This window comes from Nicotiana attenuata, unplaced genomic scaffold (assembly GCF_001879085.1).
Source record: "Nicotiana attenuata strain UT unplaced genomic scaffold, NIATTr2, whole genome shotgun sequence".
NCBI classification, from domain to species: Eukaryota; Viridiplantae; Streptophyta; class Magnoliopsida; order Solanales; family Solanaceae; genus Nicotiana; species Nicotiana attenuata.
Window position 1 is genome coordinate 165,222 of NW_017670471.1, and position 19,617 is coordinate 184,838.

The 19,617-nt window shown below is 39.0% G+C and overlaps 1 protein-coding gene across 2 annotated transcripts; it reads right to left on the reverse strand.

Moving 5' to 3' along the window:
- Nucleotides 1-11,342: 11,342 nt before the first annotated feature.
- On the reverse strand, nucleotides 11,343-19,386 carry LOC109239896 (protein SCAI). Of its 2 annotated transcripts, none has more exons than XM_019406488.1 (10): nucleotides 19,081-19,386; nucleotides 18,016-18,403; nucleotides 17,188-17,388; nucleotides 16,793-17,035; nucleotides 16,201-16,267; nucleotides 15,906-16,058; nucleotides 14,553-14,644; nucleotides 13,105-13,287; nucleotides 12,886-13,022; nucleotides 11,343-11,905 (listed from the first exon to the last, which is right to left on the reverse strand). In XM_019406488.1, the coding sequence occupies exons 1-10, from the start codon at nucleotides 19,215-19,217 to the stop codon at nucleotides 11,686-11,688; spliced, it is 1,821 nt and encodes a 606-aa protein (XP_019262033.1). In that variant the 5' UTR covers nucleotides 19,218-19,386; the 3' UTR covers nucleotides 11,343-11,685. The 2 variants fall into 2 exon arrangements, with proteins under 2 accessions (XP_019262033.1, XP_019262032.1); XM_019406487.1 differs by having other exon boundaries at nucleotides 15,906-16,100.
- Nucleotides 19,387-19,617: the final 231 nt, after the last annotated feature.

Genomic DNA, 19,617 nt, shown 5'->3' on the forward strand with positions numbered 1-19,617 from the left:
TTGATAAGGGGTAGCCACCTTGTGGCGTACATCATACTTTGCTAGCAACTTCTCGGAAGCTCGATTACAGAAGTGGGTGCCTCCGTCACTGATAATCGCTCTCGGGGTCCCAAAACGGGTGAATATGTTCTTCTTCAAAAGCCCCACGACTACTCTTGTATCATTAGTGGGAAATGCTGCAGCTTCTACCCATTTAGACACATAGTCTACAACAACAAGTATGTACTTATTGCCAAAGGAGCTGACGAAGGGACCCATGAAGTCAATTCCCCAAACATCAAACACTTCCACCTCTTGAATCGGGTTTATTGGCATCTCATGGCGCCGGGAAATGTTCCCGGTTCGCTGGCATTCATTGCAGCCCTTCACCCATTGGTGCGCATCTTTGAACACTGTTGGCCAAAAGAACCCGGCCTCTAGCACTTTCGCAGCTGTCCTAACTCCTACAAAATGCCCTCCATACGCTGATGCATGACATGCCTGCAAAACAGAAGATTGTTCTATCTCGGGGACACACCTCCGGATCATATTGTCAACACATATTTGAAAAGGGTAAGGTTCATCCCAATAATACATGCGGCGGTCACGATAAAACTTTTTCTTTTGTACCGAGGACAGATCATAAGGAACTATGCCACATGCCAGGTAGTTTGCAAAGTCTGCATACCATGGCACTTCCTCAAGATTGGCCGCGAGCAGTTGCTCGTCTGGAAAGGTTTCCAGAATGTCCTCAACCTCAGTTGAATTTTCAGCTCCCTCAAGTCATCATAGATGATCAGCGACTTGATTTTCTGTGCCCTTACAGTCACAAATTTCGAGGTCAAACTCTTACAGTAACAGCACCCAACGAATCAGGCGCGGTTTAGACTCCTTCTTCTCAATCAAGTACCTGAGAGCTGCATGATCAGTGTATACAATTACCTTAGAGCCGATCAGGTATGATATGAATTTATCGAAAGCAAAAACCACCGCCAACATCTCCTTCTCAATCACAGTATAGTTCAGCTGGGCTCCACTCAGCGTTCTACTAGCATAGTAGATTAGATACATTAGCTTGTCTTTCTGCTGTCCCAGCACTGCCCCCACTGCGTAGTCACTGGCATCACACATGAGTTCAAACGGCTGCTCCCAATCGGGAGCAACAATGATGGGTGCTGTGACCAGCCTCTTTTTCAGCTCCTCGAATGCTACCCTGCAATCATCAGAAAACAAGAAGGGGTGATCTTTTTCTAACAACTTACAGAGAGGGTTGGAAATTTTTGAAAAGTCTCTTATGAATCTCCGGTAAAAACCGGCATGCCCGAGGAAGCTCCTAATTGCTTTGACTGAAGTTGGAGGTGGCAGCTTTGCTATCACGTCGACTTTAGCGCGATCCACCTCAATTCCTTTACTTGACACCCGGTGCCCCAAGACTATGCCCTCTTGTACCATGAAATGGCACTTATCCCAATTAAGAACCAGGTTAGTCTCAATACACCGTTTAAGCACACGAGACAGATTTATAATGCACTCATCAAATGAGTTCCCCACCACTGAGAAATCATCCATGAATACCTCCATTATGTCCTCTACCATGTCAGTGAATATGGCCATCATGCACCTTTGGAATGTGGCGGGTGCATTGCATAGGCCAAAGGGCATCCTCCGAAACGCATAAATGCCATATGGGCAAGTGAAGGAGGTCTTCTCTCTGTCCTCACATGCAATAGATATTTGATTGTACCCTAAGTACCCATCCAGAAAACAGAAGTGAGACCTCCCTGCCAATCTGTCTAGCATCAGATCAATGAAGGGAAGTGGGAAGTGGTCTTTCCGGGTGGCCAGATTTAACTTTCTATAGTCCATGCAAATTCTCCAGCCCGTGACTGTTCGTGTTGAGATCAATTCATTTTAATCATTTTTGATCACCGTCATGCCACCCTTCTTAGGCACATATTGCACCGGGCTGACCCAGCTGCTGTCATAGATTGGGAAAATGATTCCCGCATCTAACCACTTTATCACTTCTTTCTTCACCACTTCCTTCATATTGGGGTTCAGCCTTCTTTGATGTTCCCTGGAAGGTTTGTGTCCCTCTTCCAGCAGAATTTTATGCATACAGTAGGCAGGGCTGATACCCTTAATGTCTGCCATGGTCCACCCAATGGCAGTCTTACACTCCTTGAGTACCTGCAAGAGTTGTTGTTCCTGCACATCTAACAAACTAGATGAGATAATAACAGGTAATGTGGAGTCAGGTCCAAGGAACTCATACCTGAGATGGGCGGGCAGTGGCTTCAATTCCAGCTTAGGTGGTTCTTCAATGGATGGCTTAGCTGGAGGAGTTTCTCTATTTTCTAAGTGTAAGGGCTCAAATTCAAGAGTTCTGTCCCAGAACCCTCTACCTTTTAACACCAACACCCATTCTGCCAGTTCTTCTCCATTCACCTCATCTAAATTCATCAGACATGCAGCAAGAGGCTCCTCAATAGTCAGCATCTCGTCATCAGTTTCTACAATTACATCCACGGCATCAATAAGAGAGCAATTGGCGAATTCACTTGGTCGCCTCATAGATTTTTGCACATTGAATGTTATTTCTTCATCGTTCAATCTCATCTTGAGCTCCCCAGTCTCACAATCAATGAGAGCTCTCCCAATGGCCAAGAACGGCCTTCCCAAAATTATGGGAATTTCTTCATCCACCTTGCAGTCTAAGATCACAAAATCTGCAGGGAACACAAATTTCCCTACCTGAATCTACACACCATCCAGGATACCAGAAGGTCTTTTTACGGTCCTGTCAGCCAGCTGTAACAACATAGAAGTGGGTCTAGCTCTTCCAATCCCCAGCCTCTTATAAATCGCCAGGGGCATAAGATTTATGCTGGTCCCTAGATCACAAAGTGCCTTGGCAAAAGCAAAATTACCAATGGTGCAGGGAATTGTAAAGCTCCCTGGGTCAGATAGCTTCTCAGTAATTGGTCTAGTCACCACTGCACTGCAGGTCTGAGTAAGAGTCACCGTGGCCAAGTCTTGGAAATTGAATTTTTGGGACATTAAGTCCTTCATTATTTTTGCATACCCAGGCATCTCTTTCAAAGCATCTATCAATGGAATATTTACCTGGATTTGTTTCATCATCTCCAAGAATTTCTTGTATTGCTCCTCTTTTTGGTACTTGTCAAGCCTCTGAAGGAATGGTGCGGGAGGTCTCTTCTTCCCAATGATTTGGGATTGCTCTTTATCAGCTGCCACCTCAACTACCTGTTCCTGGGCTGTCTCAGCTTCTTTATCAGCCTCAATCTGAATGTTCTGTTCTTCCTGGACGGGCTGGACTGTCACCTCTGTCAGTTTCGTTGACTCATCTAGCTCAATAGGCACTGTATAAGTGTCTCAGCCTGTCTGCTTTCTCGAGCCCTCTCTTGCTCCACGTCTAAGTCTCTGCCATTTTGTAGACTCACTGCCATCAGCTGCTTGGGGCCTTGATCTTTTGGATTTATTTGAGTGTCTGCAGGTAATGTCCCATGAGGACGATTATTCAAAGATATCGAAATCTGGCCCATCTGCACTTCAATATTTTTAATAGTTGAATCGTATACATCCACTCTTTCACTAATTTTTGCGTTTGACCCAATAACTTGCTGCATCATTGCTTCGAGTCTAGCAAACCCATCTTCCTGCCGTCCACCATGCTGCTGTTGAGGAGGATGATACCCCTACTGCTGATTCTGATTATTGTATCCCTGTGGCCTTTGGTAAGGTGCCATATTATTAGGAGGTCTCATACCTCCCATGTTTCCATTGTTGAACTGTGGCTGGACTGGCATGTATGGCTGCTGCTGCTGACCCCAATTTCGACCACCCTGTCTCTGGCCTCCATAATTAGACACATAATTCATGTCTTCAGGGTAGTGATGATGATCATGTTCCGCATTCCACTGGTTACCAATTGGCTGACTAATGCAAGATGTGCACAAGCCCCCATTGGTAGTATCTACAATGTGTACATGCTGCTTCTGACCTGATTCTTCCACCTTTTTGGCGAGTATACTCATCTGCGTCAATAAGGTGGCCATATTTTCAGCCATAGAGTTGGATGGATCTAAGGGCACAGAGTGAACCACTGGGGTGATAGGTGCATTCCTGGTTGTCCATCCAGAATAATGTGCCATCTTGTCAAGCAGACTCTGTCCTTCTCTCCATGTTTTGCTCAAAAATGCTCCACCAGCTGAAACATCAACTATGTTCTTCACGCTATCTAACAATCCCATGTAAAATCGCTGCCCCAACATCAGATCTGGAATACCATGGTGCGGACATATAACCAGCATCCCTTTGAAGCGTTCCCATGTTTCATGCAGTGTCTCCATTGCTCTCTGTTTAAAACTTAAAATTTCATCAATTTGTTGAGCAGTCTTGTTGGGTGGGTGGAACTTGTTATGGAATTGCTTGACTAACTCCTCCTAAGTTGTTATGGAATTTGCGGGGAGTGAGTTTAGCCAGGTCTGGGCAGCTCCTGTCACTGAGAATGGAAACAATAATAGCTTGATTGCTTCCGGAGTTACGTGAGGCTGCCTTTGGGTTTTGCAGATTGATAGGAAATTCTTCAAGTGTTGTTGAGGATCTTCGACTTGTGACCCCGAAAATAGTCCCTTGTTTTGCAACAAGTGCAACATGTTATTCGTGATTTGGAATGATTCAGCCTGTATCTGCGGGACTACAATCGTTGTTGCCAGATTTTCAGCTGTGGGTTGTGCCCAGTCATAGAGAGCAGCCTCTGGCACAAGAGGTGCCGGTGGGTTTTCTTAGTGATCTCCCATGTTCGGTTTGATTTGTTCAATTATTTGTTGTTGTTTGCTTTTTCGGGTTGGCCCGGTTCAAGGCCTTAAAAACTTTCTCGGGATCAGATAAAGCTTCGAATACTTCACTAGTTCTCGTTGAGTTTCTAGGCATGCACCTGTACAACCAAGTCAACAAACGTTAAAATTTCAATGTATAGATTGGGTATAGAGAATACTGACTATACTAAGAATTTCTGTATTTCTTTCAATTGTAATTGATAACACCGTTAATTCCCCGGCAACAGCGCCCAAATTGATCATGCCCAACTATGCCTTAATAAAAGGACACACGGACGTTGCAAATATAATCTGAGTATTTAGCCCAAAGTCGAACCCACAAGGAATTAACCTATCAATTACTCTTGTTGGAATTACTAAATTCTACGGAATCAACTTCCCAAACGTTTGAATAACAATTAAAGATGTTTCTACTAACTAAGAATGAATGTAAATAAGCAACTGAAAACTAACTATGATTAAGTTGTAAACAACTAAGAGAAGGTTCTAATGTTATGATTTCCCCTATTGATGGAATCCCTTCCGGTTATTTTTTCACATAGAATTGCCTAATCATCTCTACCAATCATGAGCACTCTTATTACCGTAAATCTCTACCGAGTAATCACGATAAGTTACTAGACGCACTCTCCCGAGATATGCTAGCTGGCTTTGTTTATTACAGCTCATTTTAGTTTGCACCCAAGGCTTCGTTATCCCTAATCCCGCCTTTAAACCCTCAGTTATTGATCCTTCATATACTTTGGGAGTGGTGTTGTTCAACAATTGACCTAAATATGCACTCTCCCCCGATTTATGCACACTAAATAGGCACAGCTAATTGAGGATCCATTCAATTAACTACAACAAGCACATAGTTGAACAAATAGAGATTAAACTGGGCAAACTATATTAAAATAACAAGAAGTTAATTCATCAATAGGTTCCATCAAAACCTTAGACTAAATATTTAGCTACTCATACTAGTGTTCATCAAAACAATATTCAAGGTCATCACAAATTGTAAAAATAAAAGGGAGAAAGGAAAAACTCGATGTTGAATTATCCTCATTTCCTCTTGCCTCTCCTTTTCTTGAACTCAATTATGAAAACCTTGATAATCCTCTCTTGGGCGAGCTAGACCTTCTATAGGTTAAGTGGATTTGCCCCCGAACTTCCAAATTTACCCCTAAAGTTTAATTTTCCGGAACTGGGCTAGCGCAGTCGCGCTAGTGGAGGCGCTAATGGCCGCGCTAGTCCAGGTCTCCATTTTAGCTTTTCTTTCTCTTGCTTCCCACGTACTCAACTCCTAGGGGCTTTTCTTGCTTCAATTTAGCTCCGATTACAATCTTACGTCCTCATTCATGTCAGTCACTCCTGCAACGTGTGAAATTCACAATTAGAGCTAATTTATCATCATTTAACTATATTATCACAGTGAAACATAATCAAGCTGGGGCATAAACAATTGCCGAATTACATAAATCTAGCCTATTATCACTCTCTCATTCAAAATTTTCAGCATGGCACTATGTATAACGAAAGAATCTTCAGTTGCTTAGTTTTCGATCCAACTACCCTACCTCAATAAATTCGTCTGACATTTTCAAGGATCTGATCTGACCGAAGATTTTAGTTTATCGTTTGATTGGGGTCGATTTGGGTTTCGGGCATGTCGGTGTCAATTCGAGGTTCCGGTTCGCAATTTTGGTGTTTCAATCCAAGGATTGTTGCCTTGTTTAGCCCGATTAATTTTCAATCTTCGGATTTATTCATCAATAAAAGGCCCATTTCTCAATTTTCATTCTCATTTCATTTTGTTATGATATCTTGGTGCGCGTGTTGGTCGATTTGTGATTCTCTGTTGTTTGAGTAGCATGTCTTAGTTTTCATTTAAATTGTTTTAATTAGTTTTTATTTCGATTGTGATGTGTGCAGTCTTGGTTATTGAATAAATGCTTTTAGTTGGGTAGATGGAAAAATAAGAGTTGTTTCTTTCATGGAAAGGAATAAGAATGGACCATAAGGTAGGTCTTGAACCATAAGGAATCTGGGCCAAGTAATAGATCATGTTAGCCAGCCTATTTGCTCCCTAATAATATCTTGTCCATAAATTTGGCATCACAACAATCTTAAAGATTAGGAAAATAATTCAAATGCACTAGTTGCTTTAGGCGCGATTAATAAAATTATCGTGATCACGGGTACGGTTCCCGTGGCGTGGTCATGATACGTAAATCCCAATTCGGTTGTGCATTTCATGTGACCCGACCACAACTTCCTCAAACATAATAAAATAAACATGTCGCATATTGCGGGTGTATATCATGTAGCGTGATTTGCGGTGTGTTCTAAAACGGCAAGTGTACGACAATCTTAACTTGTTCAAGAATTAATTCCATAAATCAAAAAAGCGGTTCAATAAATAAAAGCGGCTCTAAAGTTAAAAATGCACAATAGGTTTAAAACATGTAGTAAATCAGATAATTAGGCCAATTATTAATAGTTAAAGCGACCGTGCTAGAACCACGGAATCCGGGAATGCCTAACACCTTCTCCCGGGTTAACAGAATTCCTTACCTAGTTTTCTGGTTTCGCAGACTTTCAAATAAAGTCGATTTTTCTCGATTTGGGATATAAAATAAACCGGTGACTTGGGACACCATAATAAATTATCCCAAGTGGAGAGTCTAAATAAATAAAAATAATCCCACTTCGATTTATGTCACTTTAATTGAAAAAACTCCCTTATATCCCCCTAGGGTGTAAAAAGGAGGTGTGACAGCTCTGGAGACCCTGCTGGGGAAAAGAACCCAGAATCTCTGGTTCTGGGTTCAGAATTCGAGCTTAGAATAACTATTATACTTGGCTTCATTTATTATCTGATTTTTACATGTTTAAGCATAATATGCTAAATGCCGCTTTTTACCACTTTGATATTGTTTGGACTGTATATAAATTGTTACGAAACCCTCTTCTCTCTGAGTCTTCTAAATCATCTAGGAAGTGTGCACTTCGTGTGACTTCTTTTCTGTTAGAGTCATATCCTAATTTTAGAATGAGGTTCGGAAAAGTTGCAAAGCCGGTGAAGCTTCTGTATTCCCGGTACACTGCTCCCCTCGGCTCGAGCTGTCCGCTCGGGTAAGCCAGGTCTAGAACAATACACCCAGATTTTAAACCTAGAATAACATAGCCTCATGACGGATTCCTAGTAGGAACGCTTGTTTGCATCACGTGCATTTGACTTTGGGGACTCAACACAGGGGTTGGGTTCATCTAGGACAGGTGTACCCAAATTAAAAGACCATCCTGATGCATCTTAAGTGTTACTTGCATATCTTTCCGTTTCGGCTTGCATGTTGACTGGCTTCTAGAATAGGGAATGAAAATGAAAAAAAAGAGGAAAAAAAAAGGAAAAAAAAAACAGAGTGAGAGGTTGGTATTGGAAAAATTCGAAACCTTGCCAAAATTTTGAAAAAAAAAAGAGAAAGAAAATAAGCCAATGTTTTCAAAAAAGTCATGTTTCCTTTGTTCCGTCAAAACTGGCAGAACTACGCGGGTATGATTCTCACCGGATGTGAGATACGTAGGCAAACCTCATCGGTTCCGGCCCCCAATTTTCAAAAATCCAAAAAATATTTTCCTTTACTTTCTTCTTTAGAAAAGTCTTTATTTGAAACCCCAATTTTCAAAAATCCAAAAAAATATTTTCCTTTACTTTCTTCTTTAGAAAAGTCTTTCTTTGAAACTCCAATTTTCAAAAATTCAAAAATATTTTCTTTCATTTTAGAAGTCTTTCATTCGAAAAGAAAAATCAAATCAAAATCCAAACAAGAAATTTTTTTTCTATTTTTTTAGAAGTCTTTTTCCCAAAAATTCAAAAAAAAAACACAAAAAAAAATCAAAAATCCAAAAAATATTTTCATTCTTCTTTCGATAATTGAAAAGAAAAATTCAAGATTTAAAAATATTTTCTTTGTCTTTAGAAGTCTTTCTTTCATAAATTCAAAATAAATGTCCAAAAATCAAAAAATTATATCTTTTCTTCTTTAGAAGTTTTTCTTTCGAAATTCCAAAAAAAAAAAAAACAAATCAAAATCTTAAAATATTTTCTTTCTTCTTTATAAGCCTTTCTTTCAGAAAAAAATTCAAAGTCCAAAAAATGAGTTAGTGTATTTATTTTATTCCTAATCTTCCCGAACTACGCAAGATCTGACTCATGTTCCCACATGATACGTAGGCAACCCACATCAGGTTCGATCGAATGGTTTAAAAAAAAGGAAAAAGAAAAAGAGAAAAAAAAACAAAAAAAAGAGAAAAAGGAAAAAGAAAGAGAGTGTTTATTCTAACATTCTTGTTGTTTTGAAATAAAAGTTAGTCAAAGGTGGTCGGTTTGTTGGTTTGCAATGGCGAGTCACAAAAACAATCCAAGATCTCTCGGAAATAAAAGCATCTTCTCAACCAATGGAACAAGCACCATTGTTGTTGATCCAAGGTCACGAAAGGGCAAGTAGGTAAGTTGGCGGCGAAAAATTAAAAATGGAGGCAAATGTGGGGTTGACTTTATCAGATTTGAGCAATAAAACATGGGCTACTCGAGATGATTGTCAAAATTTGAGTGTTGAATCCAAAGCAACCAAAATGGTCAAATGACGTAGTAATGCTGATGCGCGAACGTGTGGCTAAGATGCCGCTTAGTAACTGGAAAGTCACTCCTCCTTCAGCCATGGTAGTTTATTTTTGTTGTCTTTTCTTCTTCTTTTGTGTTATCGGACCCTGCTATCCTTCATTTAATAAAGGCGTAATGGCTTCCTGGCCACTTAAACTTGTAGGTCTTTTGAAAGCCGATACACGAACTTTGGATTTTCCCATTTGAACACTCCAACTTGACAAAATGGGAAATAATAAATACATCCACCAGAGCGTGTATATCAATTGCACTAACATGTATAACACATCATGCTAAGCTATTTATTACTTGCCATGTGTTATTTGTGGGTCCCATTTTTAAATACAAAATCAGAAAAAAAAAGTTACAAATACAAAAAGGAAAAAAAAAGAAAAACGCCTGAAAATACTAGGTGTTCAACAATTCCACCGTGGGAATCGTCCCCTCCGACGAGCAGCAGAACTCCGGCGAGGCAAAAATGAACGCGCAAGGTGTTCCAGGTATCCAAATTGGAAAAGAAAGGTACCAAAATGTTCGCCTTGATGAGGAGAATGCTCCTACACTTCCAATTTCATATGGGTACCAACCAATTCCTCCAATTTTGCAATCCAAAAGCTTAGGCAGTCCGGTTGAGCAAGGTGTTCGACGAAATGCCCCTATCAATTATGGGCCAATTGGAGACCAATTTCCAATTGGAATCCCTTCTACTACACCCATGGATCCTCTATTCAAAGATTCAGCTCAATCCATTCTAGAAATCAACCATCACCACCAAGTTGAAAACTCAGAACTTCACCAGTTGGCTGGGCATGGTGCTCCAGGGATAATTGGATCCCAAAACCAATGCCAATCCATTTCTGCACCCCAGGTGAGTATTCCCAACCCATCACAACCAATTTTACATGGGTCAATCGCGTCGAATATTAAAAAAGGTCCTTCAGTCAGCCCAATTCAAAGGAATTTATTGATGGGAGACCCTTCCTTAGTACCTATGGAGATCACTTGCTCCGGCATTGTCTGGTGAAGTTCGTAGCATCACTTACTCATCTGATAGCATCACTTAAGCCATGGTGGACACCTGGGAAGATGAAAAAATTGGAAAAAGAAATTGAGGGAGACGGGGGGAGAGGGGGGGTTAAGAAAGAAGATAAGAAAGGGGGTTACGGGGAGGGATTTAGGTTTCAGGATTTTTTTGTTTTTTATTTGTTTGTCTTTTATTTACTTTTTTTTTATTCAGATTTAAAGGGAGTGACGCTCTTTTTCTGCGTGATTAACACGCACTTTGACCGCGTCAGCTGTGCTGCTGCCACATAAGCATAGTCAAAGGTCAAAGGTGTTCACTTATAAATAATCGATTGAGTTGAAGTGTTAAAATGGGAAAATCAAAGTTCATATATCGGCTTTAAATCCGGTGCAAGTTTAGGTGGCCAAGAAGCCATTTCGCCTTTGTTTTTAGAAAAACCTTGTTTTTTAATGTTTCGTACCGTAAGCTCATACAGTTTCTAATATTATTTTCAGACACTCCACTTAAATCAAGATCAAGATCAAACCAAAACGAGATGTTACAACTTTTTTGGTTGAAAGAGAAAATGGGAAAACAAAATCCACAGTAATTGCTTAGGAAAGAAAGATTATAGATGAAAGAAAGACACTCTCATCCTTTATCTTTTCCTGTTCACTTCTATATTTGGAAACTAAGGAATGGGAGAGAATAAATAGTACAATTTTCTCTTACTTTACATTCCGTTCTCTCCTTCACAAACAAAGCATATATCTGAAACCAAGCATGAAACTACTAAACAATTAACCAACACTCTCCCAGCTGGCTTCTAAAGCAAGTCCAAGAAGAGATAAATCGTTAACTACATGATTTTCTCATTAATAGATGAAACAGAGAGAGAAAAGCCATTAGTTTGATGTACAAAATAGAGTTTAACCAATACACAGTGTGGCGCAAATTGCTTGCACATAAAAACATTTGAGGAATGAATTGAACTGAAAATGTTGGAGGAGCACTGTTCAGATATCAGAAGCATCACATATGACTAACAGGACAAATATATCAACCTACAGAACCCAAAATCACATTAACAGCCAAACATGAAATAAAAAGAAAAGAGTACAAAATAAAGAAGCCGTCTCATATTCAAATCAAATTTACAGAGCTACCAGAACTGACAAAATCAGTAACCAACTTCAGTTCTCCTGGCTTCTGTTAATGGAAAGGACCGTCTCTTTTGAAAAACTGAACTTGCTAGTTGCACCAAAGATATCAGCAAGTTGCAACACAGTCCTTTGACAGGCAGCACTTGTTGGCAGGACAGCATCTGGAAGGCAAGGGATGCATTCAGGGAGAAATTCTATCTTGTTGAAGGTTGGAGCATAGAGTGCCAGTGCCGCCCGACAGAATATGAATCTGCATTATTCAGTGTTTTTTTCATTCAATGTTTTCGCTATGGACTCAAAGTTATGTTTCCGTAAGCAACAGAAAAGTATATAGGTATAGCTCCTTTGAGAGATATAAATTAGAACACTAGCCTGCCAAGTTTACTCAACCCCCATATGTACCTAGCAAGACCATGAATTATATGCAGGGAATATGACTGCCTCTGTATTTTGTATCTGCTATATGCTTTATACCTTTTTACTATCTACACACAAATGCCTATCTGCAAACAGTTTTTGTTTCCTTCCTCCTACTACAAACTTCAGCTTTCTATGCAACTAACCTTCCTGCCCACAAGAATATCTGGTGTTATTTCTGATGATAACACCTGATTTTTTTACATTCCCAAAAGGACACTTCAAGTGACCATGTCCTTGTCCACACTTCTGAGACACGAGTAAGCACTTAATCAAAATAAAAAAGGATTCACATCACACCCACCACCTATCCCCCCCAAAAAGCCGAAAGAAATACAAGTTCGGATCAGTGTAACTGATGTTCTGAACCAACAACATTTTGGAACAGAAAATTTGATGTATGAGTGACTCATCAGTTTCTCCAAGTGGACTATTAGATTTTTCCCTTGTACATGTTCCAATGTTAAATCAACTACTGCCAACACAGAAGCAGCCTATGAATACACACAGGGTACTTCAAAGGAGATTATCTTTAACCTACTGCTCTTACATTAAAATCAAGATTTGAAATTGATTTGGAACCTTTATTGGACTGTGATAGCCATCTATGGATTTCTAACCAGAAAACAGATTCAAGCTTGTTGAAGTGTGTGACCGTCTCATCAAAAAGCATAAGCTGTTAAAGAGAGCACACTTATATTAACTTAATTATGTCTTCAACAGAGCTCCCATATCCAAGCAGTCGAGGGTTACTTCAAACTTGATTAATAACATGAATACTGAAGAAAATGTTGGGGAAGAGTAGCAACAGACCTTAAAATGAGCCGACGTAAAAATGGATCTCCAAGAGTTTGAGACCAAACAGGATTAAGATTGTCTGATGCTGCCAGTAACAAACCCCACGCATTTAATGATGAAGAAAGAAGTTTCTCAGCCTTGCCATACATATCCTGAAAGCAAGAATCCATAGTTGAGCAAACCAAGCACGTATGAAAGAAAGATAAGATGAAGTTGAGGTTTAAGCTAACACACCATGTCAATGTCAGAAACTGCGAAACCAAGCATCAAAATGAAAGCTTGTAAAGGAACTGTAAGAAAACTGGTGAATGAGCTTCCACTTGGCTGACGAGAAGAATCCATAGCAGATATAGGCAGTGAAATTGTGGGAGAGAGTAGCATGGCAACTGGTTCTCCCTTCTCTGATCCACTTAAAGCCTGTTCACATTCATGCACAAATTGTGTTATTCATGCGATCTCATCAACAACAAAAAAAACTATTCATGCGACTGCAATAAATAAAAGCAAAAGTTTCATTCTCTAAATAATTTAACCAATGATCAACAATAAACTAAAAACCACTAGTATTAGACATTTACGTTAACTTCCCAGGATGTCTCACATATGTTTTCTGTCGCATCTTAGTAACTTCAAGCATACAAGGATATCAAGAAACAATGAGATAGGTCCCACAAAGAAAACAGCATGAGTTGATGAAGTATGTTTTGTAAAAGAAAGCAGGCTGAAAAAAGAGAAGTGCAACCTAAATATTATCCTAGCTTGAAATGACACTAGGAGAAACTCTAATATACCATCAGAGATCTAGACTGATACTATATAACATCATCAAAGTTTTTAGTCTGTCTAAATACAAGCTACAGCAGTTATTCCCGAGTAATGATTCCCTTGCAACCAAAGAAAGTTTTCAAAATCTTCTCTCATCAGTCTGCTTATGTCTGCCAAACCACTACCAATAATCCACCTAATACGTTCTTTTAGTGACTGAAATCCGCTGTTTAAACTTCGAAAGTAAGGGATAATGGACCCTTCCCTCTACCCTTCTCCACTTAAACAATCTTGTTGCAACAACCAGGTTTTGAAATCGTGAGTGCGCTGAACATACACCCTGCACTATACTACCTTTGCCATTGTACCAAATCCCTGGGAACCCTATGTAGCACATTTAACAATTGTCAATCATGTTTGTCACAAGCTCCGTGTTGGAAGTATGCACCCAAATGGAGCCCCTCCTCTATCGTATGCAGGGGAGCTGCATATCTGAAAACCAAACACCACCTAACTACCTCAAGGTACCTTAAGATTTGCTTCTTAAATCAACCCAAAATCATACATTAAGTTTTATTGTAACCCCAAACAAGCTAATGTGATGACATGCAAACTAGTTATTTTGTTAGCTGATGTTGGAAAATCTTTGAATTAGGTTAGAGAGTTTTGCCTCTCATAAATTCTCTTGCAACATGCACAAGACATCGGAAAAGAGGCCATTTCAGACCCTAAAACAGTTCATAAGCTTTAAATCATGAACTTAGATCTGACATTTCAGCAGTTTTATATGCCAAGTAAATTTAAGTCCAATCAAACCATTGTAGGTTATTTGTATTTTGTGATGTTTAAAAAATTTGCAACGCAAGTATCTTCCTGTGTCAGTCCCTATATTAACATGGGATCATCAGGATGCATACCGTGAATGCTTTACTGCCGTCACTGTCAATTACCAGAAAAAGCGGTCTTCTAGTGAATGGCAACAAGTCACATGGATAAATCCCATTCACACCTGGAAAGGAAAATAAAATTTCAGGATTAGTTTTGTACAGCCAAAAGACGACATATTAATTTCAATTCAGAAAAAGAAATGGTTAAAAATAATAGCTTCTTCTGTTATTCGCAGAAGAGATATTGATCGGCATGTGTAATGCTGAGGGTAAAAACAAAATACCAGCCAGGTGACAGAAATGGAGTGTAACAAATTTGCTTCAACTAGTTAGATGAGAAGAATTGATGCTTCCATCAACTTTTGAGTCCACATGTCGTGAAAAAATATCAATAAAGAACTCCAATTTTTTAATATGGTACCCTCGACCTCACAAACTCCCCTACTCGAGCCCACAAACTCCACTATCGCTTGATCGCTTAAAGAGAAGACGTGATGCAAAGTTGAATCCATTCGCTTTAGAGAAGTGTGAGCTTCATACTAGAACGCGAAATGGTCCCCAAGAGAAGTGGCTGGTTCTTTGGATCTCAAGTGTGAGGAATCGACTAATATCAACACTATTATGTATTGGATACTGAAACTACTTTTATACCATAACCAGATATTGCAATTATTATTGTTTTGATAATGTATATTAATTATTTTAATTGCAATTTGATATTTATAGAACTAAATTCGTTATGTATGGTGTCTTTTTTTAATTTAACATAAACAGAGCACGATGTAGCCTGCGTTTCACTACACACTTTTTGCTTCAAGCCCCAGTGACCTTGCCAATTTTTTGAACTTTCTCTTTTAAAGGTACGGCTACTAACATTGACTTCCATGAAATCAAGTTGAAATTTTACTTGCAATCCTTGTTGATGAAAAACCCTCTAGTTGAAGGTATATGTGAAGTCAATCCCCTAATGTTACAGCTCGTAGGGTTATCCCAGATCTTTGCATCACTTATTCTTGCCTCCAATTATCTTTATATGAAATCCTTATTTTTTTAGTCCTTAGTTTCTTTTTAATTGGTTTTTAGTCAAAATACCTTTATTCAATATCCCCAACAACATATAATACAGTCACTTTATTTGCTGATCCTCACAGAACAATACTCTACTCACTACTTTATAACTTGAAACGATTAGCTCTGTAGTGTTAGTCACATCACTTTCCTCTGAAAATATGAAAATGCTTTTAGAGTCACCTATACACAATATGACAAGACCTATATGCTATTCTACCAGCTGATACAGCAATGAATACAGAATTGTTTTGCGCCTCAAAGCTGTTTGTGTTTGGATAATTGGATTTACATAATGGAGAAAGTGTTTAATACCTCCAGTTCCACGAGAACCGATGTATATGCAACTACTCTGCTCACTTAAGCAATCCTCCCTGGTAGAAGTGGTATTTGCATTTTCAATATCAGAGTTCAGCGATGATGTAGAGGTGGCTTCTAAGTCAACAGCACGAGACATAAAGCTCCTTCCTGCACCATGGGATGGAGAAGAAAAAAAGTTCTGAGAGCTTCCTGTCACGAAATTTAAATTGTTAACAGGATCAGTTTAAGTAGAAAATTTCAGTTTTGAAAGAATAACTCAGTGAACATATAAGAGCTTTACACCTACTACCTGCAGCGGATAAATAGAGTAAAAGAACTCCATCATGAGATAGCTCCTCGCAGATTGTCGCCAAAACCTGCCAACAAATGGCAAAGTTAATTTAAGGGAGAATAGCTAAAGAGAATGCAATGACGAGGGAAATACAGATAATCCAGAAGCTAAAAATCTCCATATCCAAGGGAGGCCATCTTTATAGAAGACGCTAAAAGGATATTCAATAACTTCCATCTAACGCAAATAATTTAGTTGCAATAAAGCTCTGGGTGATATTAATAGAGCATATGCTACCAGGAAAGTAAAGCTAATTTCCTAAAAAATAAGCAGTTACCTTTCCCGTCTCACATTTGTGCCAAAACAAGTTTCAGGCTTTCTCATTACAACAACAATAACTATGTCTCAAGTTCAAGCTTTCACATCCACCAAGTTAATTCAGATTGTACTGATAAGATATTGAAAATAGACAATAAAATTTTAGTTTCAATGAAGCTCAGTGAAGTCATAGGAGTACATTGATCAATGTCAGGTGAGAGACAGAATCTACAATTTGCTTTTTCAACAAACATAAATGCTGAACAAATACTAGGTAAAAGCAACTACTCACTGCTAAAAAATTTGTAACAGACGGGCGATATAGGATGGTCTTGCGAGGGTTAGGAGGCAGAGTAGGATCAGATATATCTTGTGAATAATTAACTCGACTGGGTCCGGCTGCCCCATTCTGGCCAATACCAGTTCCAGCCCCACTTGGAGGAATCCCACCCGTCTGATAAAATGACCCACTAGGTTCCCACTCCAGACATTGTAGCATTCGGAAAGTGTCAAGAGTCAGTTCTGAATATTTAACCTGATCACCGCATTAAAGAGAAGATGAGCAAATATTAATACAGTTGATCAAGATGACAATAGGATAATCAAGTTCATTAGTAAGCTGCATAATAAACCGAGTCACTTCCAATTGGAATAGAAGGTAGACATGCCGAGGGAAGAAAGACTCGCCTCATTGGGATGGTAGCTGCACAGTAGCGTATCTCGTAATCTTAGCCTTCTCTTTGCTTCAACAACCTGTGGTAGGCAATCTGGATGAAGATCCAATACGACACTATATCTCAATGGCCTGGTATTCATAAAAGCTGAGTCAGCTTTTAGAAACTTAACTATTTCCTGAACCACCAGCTTCCATTCTTTAAAATCCGTTTCCTGGAAATAAGACCATGTAAAGGTCATTCATCTTTGTATAGACCACTTGTTGAATTTTTTCTTAGCCCATAACAACATCCACAAGCAACGACCAAGTCAAGTGAGTGGAAGCAGGTCATAACATACAAAGGGCGTTCATATTGTTCAGCCAACCAAATGAAAATTCAATTAATTGATTGAATATTTTGAGAAATTGCCGACTTCATGTTTGATACCAAAATTTCCACTGAATGTGCATTCTACAAGTTGTTTGTTCATCAATTTAATGGTGCATAGAGTATGTCCAAGAAATACATCACAAGCTAAAAGTTTTTGGTGATCAATCATCCAATCCCATAAAAGCAGCCACTTCCTAAAGCAGGAAACAAATCCTAAATTTTAGACCCTCAACACGCCACATATTCTTGTTAATGGCACAAATTAAGGAATAGAAAAAATATTTCTATACATGTGTGAGCAGAGGTCTAAATTATAAAGATAAAATGTGTATCTGACTCTGACATACTACATATGGTGCCTTCTTCCAGCGCTGCTGGCGAATCAAAATATTACATATATTGGAACACTACGTATGTATCTACAGGACAAGCATGTGGACATAAAAATTTAAGAATTAGGGTCACTGACCTGGAATGCCCTCTTGCATTCATCAAGCAACATCTTGAGCTGATTAACCAATTGATAAACCATATCTCGCCGATTCAAAACCAAACAAACTGTCATAAACCGAGCAAGAAACCGAAGTTGCTTGCTAGCAAGACTAACATCCTGAAACATTCCATCTTTAAAATACTCTCTAGACAACACTGCCTCATAAAAGATATAAGACTCAGACAAATAGTTGGCCTCGCTTGTCCTCATGTACTGTCCAAAATAAAGCTGGCCAATCCGAGATGCAATGTCCCCAATCTCCCATCTCTTAAGACCAGCTTCCACCAACTTCTGCCGATTCTCTTGTTGAAACTTCCACAACTGTGTGTATACCTTGAAAACCTTGTAGAAGTATGTATCATATCTAATATTACAGGACCACCCAAATTAAAGACTGTCAAAAGCCAAAACACTCTTTAAATGAATCAAAGTAAAAACACTAAAACTGCACAGCATAGAAAAGGAAAAATCATCTACACTAGACCTTGTTGCTATAACATAAAATGTTTTCCATGATGAAATTATTCTTTGGTTCTTGGTTGTGAAAAACAGTTGAACATTTTTTTGTTCAAACAAGTCATAGAACTATTAAAAAATCTTTCCTTATAAACAATATTTTTTTGCTTATGACGGCGGTGTCCAGGCCAGCTTGCACTGGGTACCTGTTACCTCCCACCATCACATGTACGAGGTAACTCTGCCTACCAGTTCCTTAAGAACAATATTGTACGTCAAAAAGTGGAAAACAACTTAAATTCTACGATTTTCCACTGCAGGTATGCTCCATAAATTTTCTCCTATCAACATGTAACCATTATTTTCCTCATTGCTACTTATAATTATCACTAAACACCGCAGCATTATATTCCACAAGCCTTATGTCCTTTTTTTTTTTTGCCAAAATCATTCCATTGAATTATCATCAGAAATATATCAAATAACAACATTTTCCCCAACAATGAACAAGAAAGCACATATGGGTTCTTCAAGATCATTTAAATTATGGGAACTATTGAGAGAAATTGAAAAATAAAAATAGACCTGTTGCGTTGGTAGTAAGGCAAATCTCGAATTTTGGAGAACTTCTTATCGGCTTTAGCAACGAGAGTCCAATAAACTTCGCTCACTGGTATGTTATTGTTATTGCTACTGTTGCTGTTTTGCTGATGCTGAGACATTCTTCCAATTTTCAAATTACTTCCCCTTTAGATGATAGTCAATTGAATTAATGAGGAAAACGTAAGGGATCGAATATTTGTTTTCTTGCTTCCTTATTTCTTTTTACTTTCCCTTTTGGGATCGAATGCTGTGTGTATTTTTTTATTTCTTTTTTACTTCTTACTGTAGCACTTGGGGACTGGGATATTCTTTGGGAAGATGGTTTAGATTTACCGGGTTGGGCCGCTGATGACAAGGCCGGGGTGAAACTCAAAAGTAGCCAGATTTATAAGGGGGAAGTGCACGGTTGGCCACTAATAACACATGTATTTACTTTTAAGCCATCGTTTAAAATGTTTTTAGTCTTTAGCCATTGTTTTAATAAATTTTAATTGCCCGGACGAAAATACCCTTCTGCTC

What these genes read in the sequence shown, in the direction of transcription:
- LOC109239896 (XM_019406487.1), bottom strand. Translation starts at nt 19,217, where the DNA reads ATGTCTCAGCATCAGCAAAACAGCAACAGTAGCAATAACAATAACATA. An exon ending in CTGTTACAAATTTTTTAGCA is followed by an intron (nt 16,268 to 16,792) that starts GTGAGTAGTTGC and finishes ATTTGTTGGCAG; the next exon opens with GTTTTGGCGACAATCTGCGA. An exon ending in ACTCTATTTATCCGCTGCAG is followed by an intron (nt 16,101 to 16,200) that starts GTAGTAGGTGTA and finishes ATTTCGTGACAG; the next exon opens with GAAGCTCTCAGAACTTTTTT.